This window comes from Pseudorasbora parva, chromosome 5 (genome assembly GCF_024679245.1).
Source record: "Pseudorasbora parva isolate DD20220531a chromosome 5, ASM2467924v1, whole genome shotgun sequence".
Taxonomy (NCBI): domain Eukaryota; kingdom Metazoa; phylum Chordata; class Actinopteri; order Cypriniformes; family Gobionidae; genus Pseudorasbora; species Pseudorasbora parva.
The window spans coordinates 15,656,938-15,677,241 of record NC_090176.1 but is presented as its reverse complement, the minus strand read 5'-3'; the positions used below and the strand labels follow the sequence as shown (position 1 = coordinate 15,677,241).

The 20,304-nt window shown below is 39.2% G+C and overlaps 1 protein-coding gene across 17 annotated transcripts in view; it reads left to right on the top strand.

Annotated features, from left to right (window-relative positions):
• Window positions 1-20,034, top strand: part of mycbp2 (MYC binding protein 2) — a 138,867-nt gene extending 118,833 nt beyond the window's left edge. For all 17 annotated transcript variants that reach the window (XM_067443302.1, XM_067443308.1, XM_067443319.1 and 14 more), the window contains 28 exons: window positions 634-2,253; window positions 2,378-2,547; window positions 2,652-2,896; window positions 2,995-3,162; window positions 3,293-3,450; window positions 3,835-4,034; window positions 4,396-4,545; window positions 4,649-4,809; window positions 4,951-5,107; window positions 5,190-5,414; window positions 5,646-5,711; window positions 6,326-6,565; window positions 9,588-9,677; window positions 9,796-9,876; window positions 10,379-10,645; window positions 10,725-11,008; window positions 11,686-11,782; window positions 11,952-12,071; window positions 12,671-12,772; window positions 12,897-13,025; window positions 13,311-13,443; window positions 13,813-13,916; window positions 14,023-14,211; window positions 14,315-14,422; window positions 15,853-16,062; window positions 17,030-17,137; window positions 17,458-17,623; window positions 19,207-20,034. In XM_067443302.1, the coding sequence (XP_067299403.1) occupies window positions 634-2,253; window positions 2,378-2,547; window positions 2,652-2,896; window positions 2,995-3,162; window positions 3,293-3,450; window positions 3,835-4,034; window positions 4,396-4,545; window positions 4,649-4,809; window positions 4,951-5,107; window positions 5,190-5,414; window positions 5,646-5,711; window positions 6,326-6,565; window positions 9,588-9,677; window positions 9,796-9,876; window positions 10,379-10,645; window positions 10,725-11,008; window positions 11,686-11,782; window positions 11,952-12,071; window positions 12,671-12,772; window positions 12,897-13,025; window positions 13,311-13,443; window positions 13,813-13,916; window positions 14,023-14,211; window positions 14,315-14,422; window positions 15,853-16,062; window positions 17,030-17,137; window positions 17,458-17,623; window positions 19,207-19,322 (5,864 nt within the window). In that variant the 3' untranslated portion in view covers window positions 19,323-20,034. The remainder of the gene's footprint in view (window positions 1-633; window positions 2,254-2,377; window positions 2,548-2,651; window positions 2,897-2,994; window positions 3,163-3,292; window positions 3,451-3,834; window positions 4,035-4,395; window positions 4,546-4,648; window positions 4,810-4,950; window positions 5,108-5,189; window positions 5,415-5,645; window positions 5,712-6,325; window positions 6,566-9,587; window positions 9,678-9,795; window positions 9,877-10,378; window positions 10,646-10,724; window positions 11,009-11,685; window positions 11,783-11,951; window positions 12,072-12,670; window positions 12,773-12,896; window positions 13,026-13,310; window positions 13,444-13,812; window positions 13,917-14,022; window positions 14,212-14,314; window positions 14,423-15,852; window positions 16,063-17,029; window positions 17,138-17,457; window positions 17,624-19,206) is intronic.
• Window positions 20,035-20,304: the final 270 nt, after the last annotated feature.

Here is a 20,304-nt window from a genome sequence, read left to right as displayed (position 1 = left end):
ATAGGCTTGACGAAATATTTCCCATGACCTGGGTGCTTTCCATTCGCATCAGTATTTATGCATCATTTATGCACCTTAAAATCTTATACTTTAATTCTTGAAATTTAAATTTAAAGCTGCAGTCCGTAACTTTTCGGGTAATAAACAGAACTGCATGCATCTTGCAGAAGAATATTGTAGCCGACGCTACTTTTCCTCTGTTTATCTATGGTGAGTCATGCAGGGACTGTTCTCCTCCACAGCGTTTTTTTTATCAGACCAGTCTGAAATAGTCCCAATATAAACACTTATTATACGTTTACCATATTGATTTAGGGTAAGATTAAAACACGTTTTGAAAAATTGTTGTACATTCTCATTGTACAATTTTTGTAAATCTTGAACACAAAAATAGTTACGGACAGCAGCTTTAAGGTAATTGTTGAATTTCAGTGGATGCTTCTAGATGTTATTTTTACATCTATTGTTTTACATTTCATTTATGTTCCTGTTGTTGTCATTTTTTTAACTTATATTTTTAGGTGCCATATCAAAAAATCTTTCTTTCAAATGTATGTGAAAAGGCCTGGAAATAATTTGCCCTTGGACAAATGAGTTGCACTTTGGTAACTATATGCGTGTTATGATATGCAGGTGACAGGGATAACATGGCCAGTCGGTCTATGTCTCCAGGCAGCAAACATCGCCAAGAGAGTCGATCCTCCAAAACCGACAGTCACTCTAGCCGATCCATTGACCAGGTGAAGAGCAAGAACAATGACAGTCTGTCTGCCAGCGAGGCCCTCATTCTCAAATCAGACACTGGCAAACTGAGGTCTGACTCTCACAGCCGCTCTCATTCCCCTAACCACAACACCCTACAAGCCCTGAAAGCTGATGGTCGAACCTCAGGCCTTAGGGCTGAGTCTCCGAACCCTGGCTCCCGTTCCTCCTCACCAAAACAAAAGTCTGTCACTTCGGGCAGATCTAGCCCATCCAGCACCAGTTCCCAACGCTCATCCTCTCCTCATGATAAGAACCTGCCCTCTAAAGTTAGTCCTTCTTCTAAAGCTCACCTGGATCCTCCTCGTGAGAGATCCAAATCTGACTCCTATACGCTGGACCCTGACACTCTTAGGAAGAAGAAGGTTCCTCTTATGGAACCTCTGAGGGGCAGGTCTACATCACCCAAACCAAAACTCCCACCCAAAGAGAGCAAAGGAGGAAGCAGCAATGCAGAAAACCGAGCCCCATCTCCCCATGTAGTTCAGGAAAACCTCCACAGTGAAGTGGTGGAGGTGTGTAGGTCCAGCGCCTTGCTATCCAATGATGAAAACAATGATGAGAATGCAGAGTTGAACAATGCTGAAGAGGGCTCCTCCAAGGTCCACTTTAGTATTGGAAAAGCCCCGGTCAAGGAGGAACTTGAAAGCCGTTCTTCCCCCAAAGTCAGCCGCAAAACCTCCAGCAGGCATGTGAGACCCAAAAAAGACAAATCTGGGCCGCTCTTTAAAGGTGAAAATGTGCGTCCTGCTGAACCCGCCAAGCAAGCAATGTCACCTTCTGTTGCGGAATGTGCTCGTGCTGTTTTTGCTGCCTTCCTGTGGCATGAGGGCATAGTACATGATGCCATGGCATGCTCTTCCTTCCTAAAGTTCAACCCTGAGCTGACCAAAGAACATGCACCCATCCGTAATTCTCTCAGCTGCCAGCAGGGTTTTGATGAGAAGGAGAACAAACTAAAGAACCGCCACTCTCTGGAGATCTCCTCTGCCCTCAACATGTTCAACATATCACCACATGGCCCAGACATTTCCAAGATGGGTAGCATCAACAAGAACAAGGTTCTGTCCATGCTGAAAGAGCCACCTTTACCTGAGAAGTGTGAGGATGGAAAAAATGAGGCAGTCTCTTATGAGATGACCAGCCACTCCTCGATGAGGTCTAAGTCTATCTTACCGCTCACCCTCCAGCATCTAGTAGCTTTCTGGGAGGACATATCCATGGCTACCATAAAAGCGGCTACACAGAACATGATTTTCCCAAGTCCAGGATCCAGTGCTATCCTTAAAAAGAAAGAGAATGAAAAGGACAGCAAGAAGACCAAGAAAGAGAAGAAGAAGAAAGAGAAAGCTGAGGTGCGCCCCAGGGGGAACCTCTTTGGGGAGATGGCACAGTTAGCTATGGGAGGCCCAGAAAAGGATACCATCTGTGAGCTTTGTGGAGAGTCTCACCCATACCCTGTTACGTACCACATGAGACAAGCCCACCCAGGTATACTGCCATAAATGCTTGGGTCTTACTCCTGTATTGTTTCTATATTCTACTACTAAATTATTGAAAGCATTTCCAAGGAATGAAGACAAAAATGGCAGTGTTCTTTACTGTGATCTCTCAGGTTGTGGTCGGTATGCTGGAGGTCAGGGCTATAACAGTATTGGTCACTTCTGTGGAGGCTGGGCTGGTAACTGTGGAGACGGTGGAATCGGAGGAAGCACCTGGTACCTGGTGTGTGATCGTTGTCGAGAGAAGTACCTGAGAGAAAAACAAACAGCTGCCAGAGAAAAGGTATGCCCGTCATTACCAGTGTAATGCATAATATTTATAGATACTGTATGTCTAAAACATTCTAAATTTCTTACTTGGGTTCAACCCTTTGGTTCTTGGATCAGGTTAAGCAGTCAAGAAAGAAACCTCTACAGGTGAAAACCCCACGGGCTCTGCCCACTATGGAGGCCCACCAGGTGATCCGTGCCAATGCATTGTTCCTGCTGTCTCTGAGCAGCGCCGCTGAGCCTAGCCTGCTTTGCCATCACCCACCCAAACCTTTCCACACACATCTGCCCAGCCTCAAGGAGGGAGTGTCTGAGGAACTACCCAACAAGATGGGCTGCCTCTATCTGCAAACCTTAGCACGGTAAATACATTGTATTCACCTTGATCACCTTGACCATGGGCAGCGTTGTTGTAGTAATTCAGTGTGTTGAGTCTGCATTGCATTGTGTCTTTCTGCAGCCAACACACTGAGAACTTTGGGGCCTATCCAGATGACAACCTGTTTCAGGATGAGATGCGTTACCTGCGTTCTACGTCAGTCCCTGCACCCTATATCTCAGTCACGCCAGATGCCTGCCCAAACGTTTTTGAAGATCCAGGAAGTAACATGAAGTCTATGCCCCCAAGGTACTGTAACAAGCTTTCTATCTTTCCAAAAGTGCTGTGTACTAGTAACCTAGTTTCTATGAAGATTTTAAGTTTCAGGTTCTTTCTTATTATTTATGTAAGATGTTTTTGTTTTACCTTGTTCCTTTAGTTTGGAGACAAGTCCAATCACAGACAGTGACACAGCCAAGCGGACAGTATTTCAGCGCTCATATTCAGTGGTTGCCTCAGAGTATGATAAGCAGCACTCTGCCTCCCCAGCACGTGTCAAAGCAGTGCCCAGGCGCAGGGTACACAGCGGGGATGCAGGTACTGGTGTGTCGCTTTGTACAACACAATTACAAATTACTCCAATATTACCATGATTTCCTGTGTAAGCTAAAAGAATGCTGAAATTGCTTATATGCACCAATATGATGATACATAGCTAAGACATATAAACTTCCTATCTAAACCATATATTTACATGTACCTTTTAGCAAAGTTTGAGTACTTGAATCGTCATAGCAGTTTGGAATTAATTAATTAATTGAAACTGTCAGTTCACTGTCATGCCACTTTTGTATTATATTTTGTAAATATTAACATAGAATTTTTAATGGAAGTTTTCTGTTTACTTCTAAAATGGTGGTATTGCAATGACTTACAATATTCTAAGTTAAGATAAAAAGTTAAATATGCTTGTTTCTACAGAAGTTGGGTCATCGCTGCTTCGTCACCCTTCTCCTGAGTTGTCCCGACTGATTTCAGCCCATGGCTCTCTCAGTAAGGGGGAAAGGAACTTCCAGTGGCCTGTTTTGGCATTTGTTATCCAGCATCATGACCTAGAGGGCCTGGAGGTGGCTATGAAGCATGCACTCCGAAAATCAGCCTGCAGGGTGTTTGCCATGGAGGTAAGCAATATTCTTTCAGACATTCTCTGATTTCATTCATCATTTCATTTGATCATTTTCATGCTGATTTAATTCCTTCCTGTCCCAAATTGTTCAGGCATAGACAAACACTGTGGAATATTAACTATAAATTAGAGGGTTCCCAAAAATCATGGTAAACCTGGAAATACTGAAATTATGATTGTGTCTGGAAAAAAATCTGAAAATCATGGAAAATTCTATAGTGAATACAATTCTAAGTTCTAGATTTTATTCATCAGTTTTACATTAAATGCTTTTTTGTGAGCAGTCACTGTTAAAAGATGTATAAACATCCTTATCTAATTACTCTTAAACCTTTTATTCTGTGTCTCCTTCATAGGCCTTTAATTGGCTGCTGTGTAACGTTACCCAGACCACTTCCCTCCATGATATCCTGTGGCACTTTGTGGCATCTCTGACTCCGTCTCCCTTTGAGACGGAAGAAGAGGAGGAAGAGGAAAACAAAGGGAACAAGGAGAACCTTGAGCAGGTGCGACCTGATGACAACACTGCTAATGGTTTATTAATAAGCCACTGCTCACTTGAGATAAACAGAGATTTCTGACAAAGGCAACTTTGCATTTTTCTTGCAGGAGAAGGATTTAGGTGTCTGTGAGCACCCCCTTTCTGACATTATCATCGCAGGAGAGGCGGCTCACCCGCTGCCCCACACTTTCCACCGTCTGCTCCAAACCATCTCTGACCTTATGATGTCACTTCCCAGTGGAAGCTCACTTCAGCAGATGGCCCTGAGGTATCTTCTGCCTCTGCATAGACACCATTATCAGCCTATAGCAATCGATCAACCTCATATAAACATGATAAAAGAACTCCGCCTCATTACACATTTGCTTCAAAAATATACAAATCCAGTCACTTTTTGCTGTTTCACCAGGTGCTGGAGCCTTAAATTCAAACAGTCAGATCATCAGTTCCTGCATCAGAGTAATGTATTTCACCACATCAACAACATCCTGTCTAAATCAGATGATGGGGACAGTGAGGAAAGTTTTAACATCAGTGTACAGTCAGGATACGAAGCAATCAGTCAGGTGGGGATATTTTCATAAACACTTATGCATTCTATCTAAATTTTATATTGCATTCAAGGTTTACATTTTACATATATTGCAGGAGCTTTGTGTGGTGACCTGTCTGAAAGATTTGACTAGCGTGGTGGACATTAAAACATCCAGCCGACCAGCTATGATTGGCAGCCTGACTGACGGCTCCACTGAGACGTTCTGGGAGTCTGGAGATGAAGATAAGAACAAAACAAAGAGCATCACTATAAGCTGTGTGAAAGGCATCAATGCATCCTATGTCTCTGTCCATGTAGACAACTCTCGTGACATCGGAGTGAGTTTTGAACTATTGTTCATTCTGTTTGTCTGTCCTTTGTCAGTCATTAAGGTATTAACATTCTCTATTTTGGACAACTGTTAGTCATGTATACACTTAATGAAGTACACAAGGCCTGTGAAGCCTTCAAACAGATATGGCATTTTGTCTTGACAGTTTTCTAATGCATTAATACATAAACAGCTATTGATTTATATAACCTTTGCTGTTTGCTTTGTTATCTGTCAGAATAAAGTCACATCGATGATATTCCTTTGTGGGAAAGCTGTGGAAGATCTCTGTAGGATCAAACAGGTAGGACTTTGAATTTTCAAACCGATATGAGACTATATCAGATGCACTGCAGTTAAGTTGCTTTAAAAGGCTGGGTTATACATTTTTTTGCTGTGGTCTGTGTGATTTTATCACACTTGTTTTAATTTCCTGATATTTATTTAGATAAATAGTTTACTATTCCATTTATCTATGTAGATTTGAGAGTGACTTTATTAATTAATTTAAGAAATATTACCTTTTATTGCACATATAAAATGTTTGGTTACCAAGCACTTGTAATTACCGTTAAATCCAGAGTAATTGTGCAAATAATTTTTCATTATGCAATGACTATTGATAAACACAATGTATATAATTATATTTCGAAATATATTTACAATGAGATTATCTATCAATGTATTTACAATTTAGTAAATGACAGAAATGTCTGTTAACACAACCTCTTGTCTATACTTCTGCATGTCACATGAATTTAATTTTGAGTTGAAAAACCCACAGTCCTGAGGTTGAGGAGCTACAAGGCAACAACCAAAATGCTTATCAAAGCATGTCTGCATGGAAATGGAGATCATCAGACCAGTATCTGTGTATCTCTAAGGACATTTCACTGAATAGACTTTTTGTTGTCTCAGATTGACTTAGACTCAAGGCACATGGGCTGGGTGACCAGCGAGCTGCCTGGAGGAGACCATCATGTGATCAAGATCGAGCTTAAGGGTCCTGAGAACACGCTTAGGGTTCGGCAGGTCAAAGTCCTTGGCTGGAAGGAGGGTGAGAGCATCAAGATTGCTGGGCAGATATCAGCCAGTGTAGCCCAGCAGAAAAACTGTGAGGCTGAGACACTGCGTGTCTTCCGCCTCATTACATCACAGGTAAGCCCAAAACCAGAGTCCTGTACGGGTCCTGTTTGGTAAATCTACACATGTAATAACAGGGTGTCCGCGGGGTTTTAAAAAGTATTAAAAAGTGATAAATCGAAATTGTCAAATTTAAGGCCATTAAAAGTGTTAAATGTCGTCTCAGAGGTATTATTTTTTTCCAAACTAGGTATTATTTTTTCAGACTATCAGGTGTCCTATTCTGATTGAAATTCTATCTGCGTTCGCGTTAGTTCGTTTAAATATGGGCTTTAGCATATCTGGGCACATAATCAAAGATCTTTCGTCTCCGTCTCAACGTATGTTTGATGCTGACGTCTTATTCAGCGGTCGTTCGGCATCATCTCAGATCACTGCGCGCTCAACAGAAGTGGCTGGCTTACGTTTTATTTTTTAAAACTTTATTTTTTGACTTGCTTCAAGGCATATCTTCAACGACTATCCTCATAAGAGCAATCTTAAATGATTTATATAAAGTCAAAAATGAACAAAAAGAATTGTGAGAGAATGAGGCGCGATCCATAGACAGGATATAAACAGTGAGATCTGCGTGTCTGTCTGCTCTTAAAGGGGCAGCAGCCAATAAAGCTTCCTGTCAGGGAAAAGAGAAAATGACTCGCTGCTCTTGACTAAATAACTTTTGTAGCTTTAATAAGGATGAACTATTTCATTTATTGTTTATGCAGTGCAGACTGCATAAAACTGTGATAACTTTATTAAGTTTCTGGATATTTCCTAACTGTTCAGACAGGAAGGGGAGGAGTAAACATGACATTTATTATGGGTTTATGTTAGCATTGTTTTAAGTTTACTTAAATTAAAAACTGCTATATTTTTGAAGCCTAATAATAAATGTAAAAAAAAAAACAATATATAAATCAGTAGCTGTATTAATATCAGTAATACTGGCCTTCTTTCATAAAAAGATGCCATTTAAACAAGTATTTAAAATATACTGTCTTTATGTTGTTTCTACATTAATTTGATTAACTGTGAAATTATTATATAAAAAAAAATATATATATATATATATATTTTTTATTGCGATTAATCACAGGAAAAATATGTGATTAATCTAATTAAAGTTTTTAATCGATTGGCATCACTAGTTTTTTGTTTTTTGTTAAATTCAACAACTTATCACAGTTATAGAAATGTAATATTTGGCTCAGGTTTTGTTGTTGGAAAAAAAACACTAAATAATTGAATTGCTGAATTACCAATTATTAATGTAAATCAAATGTGTATGCAGTAATGCTTCTCCTTAACCAACCTAGTGTTGTCAAAAATATCGATATTTCGATATGTATCGATACTGAATTATCTGAAACGATACGATTCTCAGTTTTTACAGTATCGATACCAGCTGCGCTCTCCTTCTCTGACCTACAGCGAGTTGACACACACACCGGCATATTCTCACTCAGCCCGGTTAACCTCTGAGCACGGCGAACGCGCGTTCTGCTGGACTCTTTCCTCATGACAGTGTGTTAGTGTTAGTGTGTGATCGGTCTGAATTTCGCGCGGGATTGCACGTAAATTAATTCAACTAATCCCCGCAGATTTCGTGCTCACATCTGAAGCGCACACACAGCCTACTGTAATAAAGCCGCCTCTGGCTTTTTCCAGCTTATTATTGGTCAAATACACTCAAAGAATTATCAGTGCACATCTGGAAGAGTATTAACGTAAACACAGTCGCAAACAGTTCAGGAAGAACGAGTAACAGGAACAGTGTTTAGGATCCATGCGTCCGTCAGTATTAAAGGGACAGCAGTCATTTGTTATTCAAACTACAAAAAGACAAACGATCAACTGCTCTTGACTGATCAACTTGTGTAACTTTAATAGTTTCATCTGTATGCTATTTAATTTTTTACAAAGAACATTATCCAATGTTGTTTTAAATGTAATTACTATGCATTTTTTTTAAATTCAGTTTCTTATCTGAATGTTAGACCTACCTGAAAAAAATAAAGCAGTCTATTTAATTTGTATCTTCTATTCTATTGTATTTATTTGTGCTATTGTTTGTAATCTGTTTATTTGTTCTTATTTTATTACTGTTTACTCGTCTTTTTAAATTCAATTTACCATTCGAAATCAAGCTTTCTTGTGCTGTGTGTAAGCTATTGCAACACTATTACCCCGTTGTAAAAACTACATTGAGTTAGCAAAAATTTGTGAGATAATTTTAATAGTAATTGATCAATTGATCAATAATTGTTCAAATCCAAACGATGCCCAACCCTAAGGAACATGCTGGCCACATGAATTTTTAGTAAAAAATAACAATGAATAATAACAAGTTCTGTTGTCATATTAAGCATCTTATCTTATCTTTTTTTTTTTTTACTGTGGTATCGATTTAGTATCGATATATCGATATTTTAGTCTGGTATCGTATCGAAGTCATAATTTTGGTATCTTGACAACACTAAACCAACCTTTGTGAATGTTGAGATGTATTTTACTGTGTCTGAATGATAACTTAATACAGATTTCTTCCTGGTGTCGATTCTTAATCTATTCTTTTTTGTATGTTATATATGTCAAAATCTGTGTAAATAATAGAAAGGTCGCTGATTAACACTTGCAATTCAGTGTCGTGATGGTTTTAAAAAATATTCTGAAGGTAGTAAAAAAGGTATTAAAAAGTACTAAAAAAGGTATTAAAAAGGTATTAAAAAAGGTATTAAAAAGTAAATTTAACTTAAGGATTGCTGTATATACCCTGAATAAGCTGCAAAAGGTGTTGTAAATACAAACCTTTGACCCGTTTTACTAAATATTAGCATGTGCAGAACTCTGCCCAAAAAATCATCTCAAACAGGTCATTAAGGCTTTTCACACAAACACCATTTATTTGCATCATAAACATTGATAGCATCACACCGGAGATACTTGATAATACATCAAACACTTTTGTGTGAAAACAGCATTTCAAACACTCATTTCTAGTGTTTGTTTAAGGGATGGCAAATACTATAATAGTCATGTTGATGTGTACATGTAGGTATTTGGAAAATTAATTTGTGGGGATGCAGAACCAACACCAGAACAAGAAGAGAAGAACCTGCTCTCCTCACCTGAGGGTGAAGACAAGGTCAGTACCAGCATCTGTTGTGTTTGGTGGCTCCTTGCAGCCATTGCTTAGTGCCTTTATCAAGTGCTGAAGCATAACATGAAGGAGTTCAATTCTGTTATAAATGTTTCATCTTCAGGCTCCATCTGATGCAGACTTGAAGGAGCACATGGTTGGCATTATTTTCAGCAGGAGCAAACTGACCAACCTTCAGAAACAGGTAACACCATTAAAACTACTCTAGGCTATATATAAAACCTAGTGAGCTGCCTAAAAATACAGATAGTGGACAAAGTGAGAGAAGTGTTTAATATTTTTGATTTTATAGAGTATTGGATTATTTGCCTAGCAACATGCTAAAGTCCAGTCAAGTCATCTTTATTTATATAGCGCTTTTACAATGACAATTGTTTCAAAACAGCTTCACAGTGTTAAACAGGTTACCCCCAGTGGCAGTCCCACCTTCTGCTTATTCACCATGGTAAAATTAATGAAGAATAAATGTATGAAAATATCCACACACACACACAAACAAAAACAGTTTGAAAAGAAAAGCATTGTAGGTTTTCTAGGGCTAATCAATGAACTGGGAACATTCACGCTTGGACCTGGACCTTAGCGAATGTGTCCAGTGTTAAAGCCCCTTTAATTTTGGTCTGATTTTGTTTGAAATTGTCACACCAGTTTGTTCTTTGATTTTGCTCGACTGTTTGCCTCCCCAGGTATGTGCCCATATTGTCCAGGCCATCCGCATGGAGGCCACGCGAGTGCGGGAGGAATGGGAGCACGCCATATCCAGCAAAGAGAACGCAAACTCTCAGCCCAGCGATGATGACGCCTCCTCTGATGCTTACTGCTTTGAGCTGTTGTCTATGGTGCTGGCCTTGAGTGGATCTAACGTTGGCCGGCAGTATCTGGCCCAGCAGCTCACCCTACTACAGGACCTCTTTTCCCTACTTCACACTGCCTCACCCCGTGTCCAGAGACAGGTTTGTGAATGAACCACTAGTCTTAAACTTGAATTTCTAGTATCAGGATCTGATATACAACACTGTACTTGACATGCAGGTGACGTCGCTGCTCAGACGCGTTCTTCCTGAGGTCACTCCCATGCGTTTGGCCAGTGTCATTGGCGTAAAGGCGCTACCACCAGCAGACATCAGTGACATCATCCACTCCACCGAGAAGGGCGATTGGACCAAGCTGGGCATATTAGATATGTTTCTAGGCTGCATCGCCAAGGCCCTCACTGTGCAGCTCAAGGCAAAGGGCACCACTATAGGTGGCACCGCTGGCATGGCTGCAGGCAAAGGAGTCACTACAGTCACCCTACCCATGATCTTCAACTCAAGGTCAGCTTGCTTGCAATTGGCCATTCTCAAATTCCATTCGAGAATTGTTTAAAATACTTCATGAACTGGCATAAAGTGGCCGTAATCAGGGTCAGAATTTAAAGAGGTAGTAGTCATCATTTGATCGCCCTCATGTCGTTTTTAAACCCATAAGACTTTCAAAAAAACGAATGAAGACATTTTTAATGAAACCTGAGAGATATGAGAGAATAGAAAGTGTGTTACACCAAAACTCTGATGCTTCAAAAAGTTCATAAAGAGATTGTAAAACAAATCCATATGAATCAAGCAGTTTAATCAAATATGGTAAATCAAGCTTGAACATGTTAAAGAACAAACCTCATTGGTTCTCACACCTCAAGCTTGCACGCTTGAGCTTCCTCTGTTTACCATATTTGATGTGCTCTGTGTGTGCACTGATTCATATTTATATGAGAATAAAATCCTAAATTAAACTTGTTTAATATATAAAGCAATCATGTCTCTTTAGATTTAGATGCTTTTAGATTTTTTATATTGTTTATTTTTACGACGCCTTTATGAACGTGTCGTGAAGTGTCAGATTTGTTTTAATTCGATTAAAAGTATCTTCATTGTGCCATAACTGTTTCTTGCTGGCCAGTCTATTGAAAATATGTATATTTAATAACTTTATATTGGTCTTTGTGTTTGTGCAGCTACATACGGCGTGGATTGAGTCACTGGTGGATGAAGGGATCTACTCCACCCCAGATCGCTGAGATTATCATTAAACTAGTCAAAGACATGGCTGCCGTGAGTATAATGGCCCATCTTATCCTGAACACTATTTTCGTCTTAGTATGTATGCAGCAGATTTGCTGTTAAGCTGCATGTTTATGAATGATATAATGTATAATCTTGCCCTGTTTAATGTGATCTTCAGAAGTGGTTCTTCATCATTTAAGTGTCTTTTTTACCCCAGGGGCACCTCTCGGATGCCTGGTCCAGAGTGACTAAGAATGCTATTGCTGAGACCATCATTGCTCTCACTAAGATGGAAGAGGAGCATCGCTCTCCAGTGCGCTGCATTGCCACCACTCGGGTATGACTCCACTCACTTCATCTTTCACAACTGAACATTTGCCATCTAGGTCAGTATTACTCGGGACCCTCAAGTGGGATCAGAAGGGTTTTGGTGGGCAGGGTTTTCTAGTCACATGGTACAGATCTACAACACAGAGCAGCATTCCTAAAATCAATTTTTTTTTTTTTATTATATGCATGAATATGAACCATGGAATTTTGTTTCGTTTCTATGCTTTAAAAAATTACCTAAACATTTTTTTTAAATGCTTACCTCAAAACATTACACCAGCTAGAAATATAACACACACATATAACATTTTTATAAATATTTTAAAATTAATATAATCCTTATCCAGGACTGGGGGCCGTTTTGACCTAATGTTTAGAGAGTCAGACTTGACTCATTACTCCTAATGTGTGTGCACTAACTTGGATGGGTTAAATGCAGAGGAAAAATTCCAAGTATGGGTTACCAAGTATGGGTTACCATACTTGGCCTTCATGTCACTTCACTTCAGAAGACTTAAAAAGACACAGAAATTCACTGGACAATATAGGAACATTGTACGAAAGACTTCCAGTTAAAGTTCAAATCATTCTACTTCCTCTCTTTAGCTGTGGCTCGCATTGGCCTCTCTGTGTGTTCTGGATCAGGACCACGTGGACCGACTGTCTTCAGGTCGCTGGATGGGGAAAGATGGGCAGCAGAAGCAGATGGTACGGCACATTGGACTAAATATGCCTCCGGGATGCTATAAAGCACAATCGGTGCAATAGTACATTACAGTCGTTCAGTCGAGAATGGGCTCTTTACCTATTCACCCTGACTTTTATTTCCCAGCCCATGTGTGATAACCATGACGACGGAGAGACGGCAGCCATCATTCTCTGTAATGCGTGTGGAAACCTGTGCACTGACTGTGATCGCTTCCTCCATCTCCACCGGCGCACGCGTTCCCACCAGAGACAGGTGAACCTGAGCGCTAACGCAGATCTAATAAATTTTGGTTCACAACTAGGGTTGAGAATCAAGAATCGTGTAATTACTGGCTGGTTGTTCAAATGACATCATGTTGTTAAAAATACACACTGGAGATTATTATAATAAATATGGTACCAAAAGTAATATAGTATCTAATAATACATACATAATTATATACATTTATAATGATACAAATTGCAAGAGTTGAATAGTTGGAGTTGAAATGAGAAATAGGATCATTTTAAGTTTCTTGTAACACAATGGATTTTGCAGGTGTTTAAGGAGGAGGAGGAAGCCATTAAAGTGGACCTACATGAAGGCTGTGGCAGAACCAAACTCTTTTGGCTCATGGCATTGGCCGATTCCAAGACCATGAAGGCCATGGTGGAGTTCCGTGAGCACACAGGTGACACTTCATCATTTTGTAATAAGCTTCTTTTTTTTTAATGTGTATTATATATGTAATATAAATACATAACATATACATAAATACACTCTCTCTGACATCTTACTGACATAAGCCTATATCAGAATATTAATACATATGTTAAATGTTATGTAACGAATGATAACAGAGTATTTCACAACTGGAGTGCTTTGACCCAACAATTTCAATATCTGGGGCATTTTTGTCACTTTTACATAATTTCTGACCCTGACTGCTAACCGTTAGCTGCTGTGATACATCCTATTTTTAGAAATATTTTTTATTTGACTAGAGGCTTTATTGTGCAAATAGTTATAGCTAAAATGGCATCATTATAATGTCCTTCAGGTAAACCAGCTTCCAGTAGTTCAGACGCCTGCCGCTTCTGTGGCACCAGGAACGGTACAGAGCTGTCCGCAGTAGGAAGTGTATGTTCAGACCAAGACTGTCAGGTATTCCCTCCACAATGTCAAAACATTTTGGCATAATTATATACTTTGTATGCATGGTTGAATGTTTTAATGGAATTCAATGATCTTACCAACACATTTTCTGTAGGAGTATGCAAAACTGGCCTGCAGTAAGACTCATCCGTGCGGCCACCCGTGTGGTGGGGTCAAAAATGAAGAGCTGTGTCTTCCCTGCCTACATGGTTGTTTCAAAACCGAAGCCTGTCTGAAACAGGATGCTGATGATATGTGCATGATTTGCTTCACTGAGGCTCTGTCTGCTGCCCCAGCAATCCAGGTACAACAGAATAATGCCACTGCATGTGATGGTATAAAAGGGATATCTAATTACATACATACTGGAGATCAGCGTGCAATTATCTGCCCTGTCTTATTTTCAGCTGGATTGCAGTCACGTGTTCCATCTTCAGTGCACAAGAAGGGTTCTGGAGAACCGGTGGCTTGGGCCTAGAATTACCTTCGGGTTCATGTCTTGCCCTATTTGCAAGGTAAATAAGCTAGTCTGCACTAGCTTGAGGAGAGTTGAAGGTAGGGGTGAATTAGGGTTGGGCAATGTCACCTAAATCGGCAGCTGACGATGTGTACAGTAAAACATCGCGATGGGCAATGATATCGTCCGAGGGGGGGATAAAATCAAGACCGACCCTACCCGTGCCCGTGCACCTGAGAGACCGGCCCTGCCCGACACATTAACTGTAATTATGAGTCCCATTTAAACCCGACCATTTTTGAATATGTGGCCGTTCTGTCGAGAACGAGCCTGCATGACTAATGAGCGGAGCTGAGCGAAGTCGGTGTGATCGGCTCAATAATCCGCCGAACGCTCGCTCATGAACCCGCCGGTAAAATGATGTTCGTTCAAATCCGGCTCCGACATGACATAAATTTGTAGCTTACTATACTTGTTGTAGCCATTAAACAATGTTTTTCATTTATGTTTAAATATTATAGCATAATATATTTTTTTTTATTTCATCTGATTATGATAGGCTATAAGTGCAAAGATGCGAGTGGGTCAGAAATGATTTTGGAGGTTATATTTAGTTTAATATTAAGTTATGTTTTGTAAAAAGCCTTTCTTTCATTTTGTACAAATTGTGTCTTAATTTTAATAAAGGTTTCTTCAGCCAATTGCATGTATTTAATTAATAAGAAGCAAATAAGTAGACTATGAGGTCACGGAAGCGATCGCTTTCATTGCTCATGAACTGGAGCACGTCTCAAATAAACTAAAACTCATCAGGCTTGCCTCACAGACATCAGAAATATGTAGCCTAATATGTGTAGAAACGAAAAGATTTAAATAAGCATGGGGCAGTGTTCAGAACTCACACGGTAAACAACCAGCTTGATACAGATGGATCACGGCGATGGGTATGAGCAGGATATTAAAGTTTAAGGGATTTTTTTTTTACCTCATACCGAATATGATTGGGTGAAAGCACATTTTAAACAGGTAGCACTTATTATCACACATACTAATCGTTCTCTCTAATGCATTCAAAAACATCTTGTAGTGCTTACCTGCTTACAGTTATCAGTAGCCAGTAGGTATAGCCTATACAGTTATTATATTATTCTATTACATGATTTTGAATGAGCAGAAATCTGTATTGATCCGTAGATAAAATAGCTGATGAAAACGTTCATCTTTCCAAACTTCCAAACAAAATTTGCACTGCAAAAAGCATCAGTGATATTTAACTTTTAATGCTGATAAAGCCATATTAGTTTGGCATAGTGGGAAAAAATTATTTTAATTACTGTGGCATCAAATCCAACCAAACCTCATACAAGATCATGTTTTCTGCAAGAACCAACGCCAGTCTAAACTCTCAGCTAGATGCTGTTCATGATATCCAACACTCAATGCGTCATTTATGTCTGTGTTGGGTTTCTTTTTCTTTCTTTTTTTTAGAACAAAATAAACCATTCTGTCCTAAAAGACTTGCTGGACCCCATCAAAGAGCTGTATGAAGATGTGAGGAGAAAGGCTTTAATGAGACTAGAGTATGAAGGACTACATAAGAGTGAAGCCATCACAATGTCTGGAGCTCGATTCCACAACAACCCAGCTGGATTTGCCATGAACAGATATGCTTACTACGTTTGCTTCAAGTGCAAAAAGGTTAGCTCTTCATGGTACTCTGTCCCTGTGTGTTTTCTGTTTTGTATAGTGTTCACAAATTTTGAGTGGAAGTCAAGTTACCTTCCTTTATATAGTGCTTTTTACAATACAGATTGTTTTAAAGCAGCTTTAAAGTGATAATAGGAAATTCATGCAACAAAGATAGTTGTGGCTGTACAGCAGCTCTAGAAGAAAGAGGTTTTGAAGAATCTTCCTGCTATATAATGGCTGAGGAAACCTTCAGAAAGAAGGAAGCATTTCTCTTTCTTCAGAAAGAAAATACAGTGAAACCTTCAACAGTTTATTCGCTATAGTTTAGAAAAGGGTGATAAAATATGACAAGAACTCAGAGTTAAACTGTCAGAACAAATTCATCTTGATAATGTCAGATAACTTAAATATAAATAATAAATAATAAAAAGGTATGCAATGGATTACAGTCAACCAATCAGCTGTCAGCTGCTGCATTTAAGTGCACAATTAGAGAATACCAATTTAGGTCAACAAATTACCAATTAATCCGTAATTTTTTTCAGTTTTTGGTGTAAAAGGTTGCATTAGTAATTCAAAAAAAGGTCCCAAATTTTTATAAATTTTACTTGTAGTCCACTGTATACTTTTGGGTGTAATATGTCAGTTCACTTTATTTTGCTCTCCTCACTTACAAAAATGAACTATTGTCCTCACCCCCTAGAAAAAAAAAATTACATCTGGTCTCTGAATAATATTTGGTTTGACTGTAATTGGGCTTGAGTGAACTGTCCCTTTAAGGATGTGTTCCTGTTTACTTTGAATAGAATGGAAAAACATAATTGACAAAAAAGAAGAGCTATTTGCTGGGCATGTTGGCATGACATTAGATTTATAAAAACAAGCCATAATCATAATCTGTTCAGATGACATATTGCCGTAAAAAAAGCCGTTTCTCCAGCTGTTGTGCTAACAGTGTGACTTCTTATTCATCCAGGCCTATTTTGGGGGAGAAGCTCGCTGTGATGCTGAAGCAGGACAAGGCGATGATTATGATCCCCGTGAGCTCATCTGTGGAGCATGCTCAGATGTGTCCAGAGCACAGGTAAGTGGGACAACCGTATGTTTTGGCACGTTTCATTTTTGAGCATGATCTTGTATTTCACATTAAAATAATTACATTAAAAATGATATATTACATTTTAATTACACAAAATTAATGTTTTGAATTATAACATTTTCATACCGTTTAAGTACATTTCGCCACCAAATTATCATCACTATAATGCCTTTTTGCATGATAAAAAGTGCTTTGGTGTTTTCATGTCACTGACTTTGTTTGTAATGGCTAATCATAGCAAAATGGTTGCAAGCTATGTACTTATTTGGTATGAGTTTGTTTAGACCTCTTTCTTTTTGTTGCAGATGTGCTCTAAACATGGGACAGACTTCCTGGAGTACAAATGCCGTTACTGTTGCTCTGTGGCTGTGTTCTTCTGCTTTGGGACAACACATTTTTGCAACGCCTGTCATGATGATTTCCAGAGGATGACCAGTGTCCCAAAAGAAGATCTGCCCCACTGTCCTGCAGGTAAAATGCCTTTTACATGTTTTAAAAAGATAGTTCATCCAAAAATGTTAATTTACTCACACTCAGGCCATCCAATATTTAGGTGGCTTTTTCTCTTCAGTAGAACAGTAAAGACGACTTTTAGCTGAAACTGTGGTCCTTGGTGATTTATATAATGCAAGGCAATGGCTACCGTCACTTTGAGAGTCAAAAAAGCTTCCATTAAAAACAAACAAAATTAATTAATTAATACCCATGGCTCCTGCTGATTCATTGAGGTCCTTAAAAGCGAAACAATTGGTCTGTGCAAGAAACCATATAATGACATGCAGGAGCTCAAACATTAGGAATCTGTGAAAAAGTAAATCTTCCTGATTGAGATTGTGCAAGTGAACGTAATCTTAGTTTTTTATATAGGTTGCAGCATCCAGGATAAGCACCACTTTGATGAACAATACAACATGTGCGTCTTCCCTCTGTTGTAAACAAAAACACACACACACACACTCACTCAGCATCAGCTTACGTGCGAGTTTTGCTCCCGCAAATACGTCACTATGTGAATGGAAGCTCGCGCTCCAGACTCATGAACGTGCTCAGGACCGTTTGCAGAGGCTGTGGAATACAGGTAATGTTTCCGTTTCTTGCACAGACCGATCGCTTCATAATATTAATAATAATAATAATAATCTTTTTTTATAGCGCCTTTCAAGAACTCAATGTAGTACAAGAGTAAAATCAATTGACAATCAAAATGACAGTCAGCCTGCTCATTATTACAAATAAACAAGCAGATGGAGACAACAAACAACTACAGATAATTAACATAAGTTATAGAATCAAAGAGAACATTAAATACAATAAATAGTCATATAACATAAAATGAAAGTGAGATCAATCAAAATAATAATTTACTGAGCATAGAGAATAGATGAGTTTTAAGTTGGGACTTAAACCTCTGGGAGAGTAGGTGTGGTAAAAAGATTTGTGGACAGCTTATTCCATAGCTTAGGGATAATAACACTAAAAGTCCTACCACCCACAGTAGACCGTTTATACTGGTTATCATTGCTAGATCTGAGGGTCCAAGCAGGAACATGGAAGCACTAACTCAGTCAAGTATTGGGGTGTGGGGCCATGACTTGCTTTATAAACCAAAACGAACTGTTTAAACGGGATACGGCTGGCCACAGGAAGCCAGCGAAGTTGGTTAAGAATGGGAGTGATGTCCAGATTTTTTTGTTAAATGTAAGGGCTCGAGCAGCTGAGTTTTGCACCATTTGAAGGCGATGTATAGCTTTGGTAGGAAAGCTGCTGTATAAGGTCTTACAGTAGTCTGTACAGTAGTCTCTTACAGTAGTAAAAATGTTACTGTTCTACTGAAGAAAAAAAGCCACCTTCCTCAGCAAATTTAGCTTTTTGGATGAACTATCCCTTTAATAAAAACTTCCCCAATACCATTTTTGGTTTGTCTGAAACTCATGTATCATCCTTCTCTTGTTGAATTAAGCCTTTGTTCTATCACAAGCTGTTTTCAGTTACTAAAACTTAGCCAACAAATTTGCAAGACAGGATGTTGACTTTCTTTTATTCCTCCCTCATAGGACCAAAAGGAAAACAGTTAGAAGGAAGTGAGTGTCCCCTGCATGTGGTACATCCTCCCACCGGAGAAGAGTTTGCGCTGGGCTGCGGTGTGTGTAGAAATGCACATACCTTCTAAACATCATGGTCCTGTAATGATCTCTCTATATATATTCACCCTCCTGTGGCGGCTGACTCCCTCTTCAGCACAGCCTGAGAGCAGATACACACCGGCTGTCCCATTCTAAGGGACGCCGTGACCGGCCGCCGTGCTCCAGGGTGCATCCTCCCTCTCTTTAGACACTGAAGAATGAAAAAAAAAGAACAAAAAAAAAAACAACGTTGTGACGTGTTTGCATGCAGCCGTTGTAACCCTGCGGCTTGTATAAACGTTGCACACCTCCTGACCACTGAAGTCTAACAATGTATGGAGGATTTTGGAACTGAATCTGAGACCACCAAGGATGGGCCATGATTTCAGCTTCTCAAATACAAATTTAAGATTCTATTGTTGTATGTTAACTGACTGTTTTCGTAATCCTGTACAGTATTCCTTCACTTTGGAGTGCATCATGGTTTGACGGCTAAAGATTCAAATGCTATAAGAGGACTTTAGAATGTTACGCTGGAGGAAAATAGTGTACGATTTATCTAATCTTGTATATAATGACAGTAACCCTTCATATGTGTATTCCAATGTTGCTACTCTACACTTCAGTTTTCTTTGATATTCTGGGTTATGTTTTGAGCCAGAAATTTTAATGAAGTGCAATACTGGGTGTGCCTCCTCGCAGATGTAAACATATGGAATGTATGTCAATAAAGCCACTGTACATTTTTATACAGTGATACACAGGCTGTTGTGTTTTCCCCCGGCAAGTACAATATCATTTCTGTAGTCAGAATGTTATCCAGGGGCTTATTGTCTGCGGTGTCTGCCCTTTTGTCTCAATGATATGGTATAAAACCATTTTTCTGTTATTTTAATTAAAAACAAAAGGTGAGTATGTTCTGCTTTTGTATTGTAATAACATCTTTGGGGCCAGTCTTCACACCAAATCGAAGAAACTCGAAGCAAAGCGAGATATATTAGAAATTGTGGCTATTTAGTGGTTGTTTTG